This window comes from Antedon mediterranea, chromosome 4 (assembly GCF_964355755.1).
Source record: "Antedon mediterranea chromosome 4, ecAntMedi1.1, whole genome shotgun sequence".
NCBI lineage: Eukaryota > Metazoa > Echinodermata > Crinoidea > Comatulida > Antedonidae > Antedon > Antedon mediterranea.
Genome location: NC_092673.1, coordinates 16586927 through 16596064, shown reverse-complemented (window position 1 = coordinate 16596064; position 9138 = coordinate 16586927). Strand labels below are relative to the sequence as shown.

General features: G+C 33.5%; 1 protein-coding gene across 1 annotated transcript; it reads left to right on the top strand.

The window, feature by feature from the left end:
* Positions 1-6528: 6528 nt before the first annotated feature.
* LOC140047607 (DNA oxidative demethylase ALKBH2-like) lies at positions 6529-7571 on the top strand. The gene is made up of 2 exons (XM_072092645.1): positions 6529-7163; positions 7529-7571. Exons 1-2 carry the CDS (start codon positions 6529-6531, stop codon positions 7569-7571), a joined length of 678 nt encoding a protein of 225 aa, XP_071948746.1.
* The last annotated feature ends 1567 nt before the right edge of the window (positions 7572-9138 follow it).

The following is a 9138-nucleotide window of genomic DNA, read 5'->3' as shown; positions in this document are numbered from 1 at the left end:
GTGCTCAAAACAAACGTTATGAACTAATAATATGTAAATATGTATATATAAAAAAAAAAAAAATGATTTCATACCATACCTCCGTGCATTCATATTATGTTTATGGTCTTATATAAATTACATTGTATACGTGTGAGTTTTTTTTTAATATATATTTTGTGTGTGTGTGTGTGTTGCCAATAAAACGAATGAAATTTAGCCGTCTCGTTCTCTGTTTTAATCATTACACATGCAAGAATACCATTGATAAACGCGCACTTTATAATGATTATGTACAGATAGTATGTTTACTGAAAGAAATAACATCGCGTAATTATTATACACTTCTCATCGAATAAAATAAAAATGTATACTACCGATTCTAGGAAAAATTTTCCGATAAAGCGCCGCGCTGTTATCATGATGGTCTACCTGAATGCTTAACAATGAAGCGCGCTGATTATCATGATGGTCTTCCTGAATGCTTAACAATGAAGCGCGCTGTTATCATGATGGTCTACCTGAATGCTTAACAATGAAGCGCGCTGATTATCATGATGGTCTTCCTGAATGCTTAACAATGAAGCGCGCTGTTATCATGATGGTCTACCTGAATGCTTAACAATGAAGCGCGCTGTTATCATGATGGTCTACCTGAATGCTTAACAATGAAGCGCGCTGTTGTTATCATTGACTTGAAGTTATATTTTCATTTAAAAAAACAAAGGAAAAAAAAAAAAAACATTCCTCTAAGAAAATGATGAGACTCAAGAACTAACCATTCAGCTGGCTTACAATCTATCGATACCATAACAGTATTAGTAATTTATCAAAAACTATATAGGGGCGCAATATCGGTAAATATAGAATCTAGGATTGGATTTACGACTAGGCGCGCAGAGGAAGCTTGTTCAAATTGTTAGTATACCAAAATGATTATATATCAAAACGAATTACTCTATCACACATATTCGGGATAACAATTAAAAATATTTCTTTAAAGCTTTGTGACCGGTTCCGGTGACCGGTGTATACACTGACCGACGGTGATACAGACACACGACTAGGCGCGTAGAGGCAGCTGGTTGAAATTGTTAGTATACCAAATGATTATATATCGAAACGAATGATAGAATCGATGGAGATGAAATTCATAAAATACGCTTAATATATTAAACTATAATAATAATAATAATACACATTAAACATATTTCTTTAAAAAATTAATTGACCCTGACTCTTTGGGACCGGTGTATACATTTACCGACGGTGTCGCTTATATCCATCATATTGCCGAGACGGTTTTATTGAATCATTGATCATCATTCGAAAACCATACGCAAATTTAAACAGGGTAGGAGGAAGAGGAGGCACGATATATTCAATACGAATTTAAAAGCGCGCACCACACATACACATCAGTGTAATCGACAATCATTCATCGGTTTCGTTGTTTGTTGACAAATCGCGTGTAGTTAACCTTAACTATGGTCAATAAAGAAGATGGTGAGTAAAACAAATATTAAATATATATATATATATATATGTGTGTGTATCAAATCAATTCTCGAACCCTAGCCTAATGCTACAGCGTTACATTACGAGACTCAACAACTAACCATTCAGCTGGCTTACCATCTATCGATACCATAACATTATTAGTAATTTATCAAAAACTATATAGGGGCGCAATATCGGATTGGATTTATGACTAGGCGCGTAGAGGCAGCTGGTTGAAATTGTTAGTATACCAAAATGATTATATATCGAAACGAATCACTCTAACACACATATTCGGGATAACAATTAAAAATATTTCTTTAAAGCTTTGTGACCTGGTGTGTACACTGACCGACGGTGATACATGCACACGCCCTACCCGCATTTCTATTGTAATCATCGATAAAAGCAATGCAGACCGATTATAATATTGTTACAATGCAGTGTTTTAATTTGAAAATTAAATTCCGTTTCTACATAGTCGAATCTAAATTAATAAGGAGAGAAGGAGAGGGAGAGAAACCTAAATAGAATTTAAAACATAGCATTTTGATTTTAAAATGTGATGATAGAATCGATGGAGATGAAATTTATAAAATACGCTTAATATATTAAACTATAATAATAATAATACACATTAAACATATTTCTTAAAAAAATTAATTGACCCTGACTCTTTGGGACCGGTGTATACATTTACCGACAGTGACGCTTATTTCCATGATATTGCAGAGACGGTTTTATTGAAACACTAAAGTAACTTACGATGGAATTACACCCGTTTGTGTGTTTCATGATCATCATTCAAAAACCATACGCATAAATTATGCAGTGTAGGAGGAAGAGGAGGCACGATATATTCAATACGAATTTAAAAGCGCGCACCACACATACACATCAGTGTAATCGACAATCATTCATCGGTTTCGTTGTTTGTTGACAAATCGCGTGTAGTTAACCTTAACTATGGTCAATAAAGAAGATGGTGAGTAAAACAAATATTAAAAAAATATATATATGTATCAAATAAATTCTCGAACCCTAGCCTAAGGCTACAGCGTTACATAACGAGACTCAAGAACTAACCATTCAGCTGGCTTACAATCTATCAATACCCTAACAGTATTAGTAATTTATCAAAAACTATATAGGGGCGCAATATCGGTAAATATAGAATCTATAGGATTGGATTTACGACTAGGCGCGTAGAGGAAGCTTGTTCAAATTGTTAGTATACCAAAATGATTATATATCGAAACGAATTACTCTATCACACATATTCGGGACAACAATTAAAAATATTTCTTTAAAGCTTTGTGACCGGTTCCGGTGACCGGTGTATACACTGACCGACGGTGATACAGACACACGACTAGGCGCGTAGAGGCAGCTGGTTGAAATTGTTAGTATACCAAATGATTATATATCGAAACGAATGATAGAATCAATGGAGATGAAATTTATAAAATACGCTTAATATATTAAACTATAATAATAATAATAATACACATTAAACATATTTATTAAAAAAATTAATTGACCCTGACTCTTTGGGACCGGTGTATACATTTACCGACGGTGTCGCTTATTTCCATCATATTGCCGAGACGGTTTTATTGAAACACTAAAGTAACTAACGATGGAATTACACCCGTTTGTGTGTTTAATGATCATCATGCGAAAACTCTACGCAAATTAAGCAGGGTAGGAGGAAGAGGAGGCACGATATATTCAATACGAATTTAAAAGCGCGCACCACACATACACATCAGTGTAATCGACAATCATTCATCGGTTTCGTTGTTTGTTGACAAATCGCGTGTAGTTAACCTTAACTATGGTCAATAAAGAAGATGGTGAGTAAAACAAATATTAAAAATATATATATATATATATATATATATGTATCAAATCAATTCTCGAACCCTAGCCTAATGCTACAGCGTTACATTACGAGACTCAAGAACTAACCATTCAGCTGGCTTACAATCTATCGATACCATAACATTATTAGTAATTTATCAAAAACTATATAGGGGCTTAATATCGGTAAATATAGAATCTAGGATTGGATTTACGACTGGGCGCGTAGAGGCAGCAGGTTCAAATTGTTAGTATACCAAAATGATTATATATCGAAACGAATCACTCTATCACACATATTCGGGATAACAATTAAAAATATTTCTTTAAAGCTTTGTGACCTGGTGCGTACACTGACCGACGGTGATACATGCACACGCCCTACCCTTATTTCTATTGTCATCATCGATAAAAGCAATGCAGACCGATTATAATATTGTTACAATGCAGTGTTTTAATTTGGAATCTAAATTCCGTTTCTACATAGTCGAATCCAAATTAATAAGCAGAGAAGGAGAGGGGCAGAGAGAGAGAGAGAGAGAAACCTAGATAGAATTTAAAACATAGCATTTTGATTTTAAAATATGATTATAGAATCGATGGAGATGAAATTTATAAAATACGCTTATATTAAACTATAATAATAATAATACACATTAAACATATTTCTAAAAAAAAAGTAATTGACCCTGACTCTTTGGGACCGGTGTATACATTAACCGACAGTGACGCTTATTTCCATCATATTGCAGAGACGGTTTTATTGAAACACTAAAATAACTAACGATGGAATTACACCCGTTTGTGTATTTCATGATCATCATTCGAAAACCATACGCAAATTAAGCAGGGTAGGAGGAAGAGGAGGCACGATATATTCAATACGAATTTAAAAGCGCGCACCACACATACACATCAGTGTAATCGACAATCATTCATCGGTTTCGTTGTTTGTTGACAAATCGCGTGTAGTTAACCTTAACTATGGTCAATAAAGAAGATGGTGAGTAAAACAAATATTAAATATATATATATATATATATATATATATATATATATATATATATATATATGTATCAAATCAATTCTCGAACCCTAGCCTAATGCTACAGCGTTACATTACGAGACTCAAGAACTAACCATTCAGCTGGCTTACAATCTATCGATACCATAACATTATTAGTAATTTATCAAAAACTATATAGGGGGCGCAATATCGGTAAATATAGAATCTAGGATTGGATTTACGACTAGGCGCGTAGAGGCAGCTTGTTCAAATTGTTAGTATACCAAAATGATTATATATCAAAACGAATTACTCTAACACACATATTCGGGATAACAATTAAAAATATTTCTTTAAAGCTTTGTGACCTGGTGTGTACACTGACCGGCGGTGATACATACACACGCCCTACCCTTATTTCTATTGTCATCATCGATGAAAGAAAAGCAGACCGATTATAATATTGTTACAATGCAGTGTTTTAATTTGGAAATTAAATTCCGTTTCTACATAGTCGAATCCAAATTAATAAGGAGAGAAGGAGAGGGAGAGAAGATTCCGTTTCTACATAGTCGAATCCAAATTAATAAGGAGAGAAGGAGAGAGAGAGAGAGAGAGAGAGAGAAACCTAGATAGAATTTAAAACATAGCATTTTGATTTTAAAATGTGATGGTAGAATCGATGGAGATGAAATTTATAAAATACGCTTAATATATTAAACTATAATAATAATAATAATACACATTAAACATATTTCTTTAAAAAATTAATTGACCCTGACTCTTTGGGACCGGTGTATACATTTACCGACAGTGACGCTTATTTCCATGATATTGCAGAGACGGTTTTATTGAAACACTAAAGTAACTAACGATGGAATTACACCCGTTTGTGTATTTCATGATCATCATTCGAAAACCATACGCAAATTAAGCCGGGTAGGAGGAAGAGGAGGCACGATATATTCAATACGAATTTAAAAGCGCGCACCACACATACACATCAGTGTAATCGACAATCATTCATCGGTTTCGTTGTTTGTTGACAAATCGCGTGTAGTTAACCTTAACTATGGTCAATAAAGAAGATGGTGAGTAAAACAAATATTAAAAATATATATATATATATATATATATATATGTATCAAATCAATTCTCGAACCCTAGCCTAATGCTACAGCGTTACATTACGAGACTCAAGAACTAACCATTCAGCTGGCTTACAATCTATCGATACCATAACATTATTAGTAATTTATCAAAAACTATATAGGGGGCGCAATATCGGTAAATATAGAATCTAGGATTGGATTTACGACTAGGCGCGTAGAGGCAGCTTGTTCAAATTGTTAGTATACCAAAATGATTATATACCAAAACGAATTACTCTAACACACATATTCGGGATAACAATTAAAAATATTTCTTTAAAGCTTTGTGACCTGGTGTGTACACTGACCGGCGGTGATACATACACACGCCCTACCCTTATTTCTATTGTCATCATCGATAAAAGAAAAGCAGACCGATTATAATATTGTTACAATGCAGTGTTTTAATTTGGAAATTAAATTCCGTTTCTACATAGTCGAATCTAAATTAATAAGGAGAGAAGGAGAGGGAGAGGGAGAGAGAGAGAGAGAGAGAGAGAAACCCAAATAGAATTTAAAACATAGCATTTTGATTTTAAAATATGATGATAGAATCAATGGAGATTAAATTTATAAAATACGCTTATATTAAACTATAATAATAATAATACACATTAAACATATTTCTTAAAAAAAAGTAATTGACCCTGACTCTTTGGGACCGGTGTATACATTTACCGACAGTGACGCTTATTTCCATCATATTGCCGAGAGACGGTTTTATTGTAACACTAAAGTAACTAACGATGGAATTACACCCGTTTGTGTGTTTCATGATCATCATTCGAAAACCATACGCAAATTAAGCCGGGTAGGAGGAAGAGAAGGCACGATATATTCAATACGAATTTTAAAGCGCGCACCACACATACACATCAGTATAATCGACAATCATTCATCGGTTTCGTTGTTTGTTGACAACGCGTGTAGTTAACCTTCATCGCAAAGTATAAAAATCGACCAGTATGGAGTTTTAGTTTCAAACTTTAATTGGAAGTTGTAGTGAATTCTTGTAGCAATAAAGTAATCATGAACGTCAGCCAGTCAGAAGATGAGTTTTATTTCGGCTTTCATTCACACACCGTATGCAGACCGGAAGATAACATGAAATGCGTTCGTGTACATCTGCTACATAGACTGATAGCAGACACTATTTTAAAACAATGTAGGAAAACACATTTATTCGATTCTCTATATAAGTTACGCGATGTGATCACTGAAGTAGATCACATTAGATGTGCAGCGTACGGTGATTTGGAGTTGTCATTCCAAATAGGAGTTCACACAAACATCGACGACACAGCGAGAAGTCCTCTGTGTTACTGGCCAAAGTTTCTACTCGAAATGCGTGAATGGATACACATTGCGACTGGTCATTTTTACAATATGGTAACTTTGACAAGAGCAGAGGATTCAGCGGAATGCTATCTTAATGATGTACAAAGGAGCAAAATAAGTCCTGTATGCATTATGTCTCTGGGACCTACTAGAATCTGTAGATTCGAACACCGCACCAACAAAAACATTAAACCTGTGAACATAAAAATGGAGCACGGTTCGATGCTGGTAATAAATTCTGAAACAATCAATGAATGGTCAAGAACTGTACCAAAGATAGATGGAATAGGAAGCACCAGCATATTGACATTTATGAACATTGAAAGGTATAGCAATATCAATATTACAACAAACAATGTATTGTAGTATTGAATTCTTGGAGCGGTAACGTTAAATCGTGAACGTCAGCCAGTCAGTAGAAGACACACACACACACATCCCGTATGCAGAACAGAACGAAACATGAACATATATCTGCTACATAGACAGATAGCAGACATTATTTTAATACAAATTCTAGAAAACTAGTATTTGGACGTTTATGAACATTAATTAATTTATTAATGCATCATGTAACAATTTGAATTACCTTTATTTTATTACAAAATACTAATAAATTTTTCGAGTGTAAAACAATCAAGCATAGATTCTCTTTATTACTCTCAGTGTTTTATGTGTTTGAATAATGCAGTCCTGATCCTGATATAGCAGTAACACGCATCCGTATCCAATGATTACTTCGACCTCAATGACAGTGTGCGTCAATGTTTAAGCATTCAGTTTACACACAAGAGAGAACATACATCGCCTTATACAATATTATGTTCATAACCTTCTAGATCATTCCTTATACTTCTCACTCAATCATCAATTCATTATCCTTTTATCAATTCATTATCCCTTTATCGACAACATCGCGTTACAGAGCTTCTATAATAAAACTAAAATATACCCATTTAGAAACACAATAGGCCTATAATTATTGTCTGTCACGCGGCATATAACGCAGGTATATTATTTGTCAATAGAGGGCGAACTACTTATTGTATTCGTTATCAGGACTACAAAATACTAAACACGCCGTTTAAATTATAATAATATCAATTTCATTATCCCTTCATCGATAACAAATACTTTGTCTTCTATTAATATACCGTTTAGTATAACTTCGAATACACTTTTGTTTGTTTTTTTTAATTAGGGTTCATTATCGAATAAATCGTGTTAGTGAACAACTATAACTAAAAGAATGTATACCGTTTAGTTTACAAAGTGACATGTTATGGTCAATTTTTTTTTTTAGAGAACATCGTGTTAGGGATAATAAAAGAAAATATGGCTAGTGTCACCACAAAAGGAGCCTTGTGTTGAAATTAAAATTTTATTATTATTATTATTATATTAATCTCCATTCTTTAAACTTTCCAAAAAAATATGTAACTTGCTTTATATTTCTTTCAAGGCAATTAAATATGACCCGATTTCAACAAATCACCTCCGAATTCAATAGATTACTTCCGAATTCAATAGATTATCAACAATTAGAAAGCAGCCTTTGAAGTTCAGTGGACCATTACATTGGTTCTATTCAATAACCACAACACATTCGCATTGGATACCATTAGTTATTATTACTGGATCTACATGAAATTTTACACACTTAAACAATGAATACGAATAAAGAATACACTTTAATTTCTTTCAATTTTATTATCATCTTCATATATAAAATCAACAATTAAAAATGCATAATTATTTTGATTAATGGATTATTTTGAGCACACACAATCTGTTAACATAACTCACTTCTACTCTAGATCATGATTAGGCCTATACAAATTCTTACACATTCTTCTTCGTTTTCAATAACTATCCTCGCCGTCAGAACCTTTGTCTATCCCCATCCAGTCTTTAGTATCCTCATCCTCAAGAACTGTACCAAAGATAGATGGAATAGGAGACACCAGCATATTGACATTTATGAACATTGAAAGGTATAGCAATATCAATATTACAAGAAACAATGTATTGTAGTATTGAATTCTTGGAGCGGTAACGTTAGATCGTGAACGTCAGTCAGTCAGTCAGTAGAAGACACACAAACACACACACACACACACACACACACACACACACATCCCGTATGCAGAGCAGAACGAAACATGAAAATATATCTGCTATATAGACAGATAGCAGGCATTATTTTAATACAAATGCTAGAAAACTAGTATTTGGACGTTTATGAACATTAATTAATTTATTAATGCATCATGTGACAATTTGAATTACCTTTATTTTATT

Coding starts and splice junctions, on each gene's coding strand:
- LOC140047607 (XM_072092645.1), top strand. CDS start 6,529: ATGAACGTCAGCCAGTCAGAAGATGAGTTTTATTTCGGCTTTCATTCA. Junction 7,164..7,528: donor ACATTTATGAACATTGAAAG/GTATAGCAATAT, acceptor TGAATAATGCAG/TCCTGATCCTGATATAGCAG.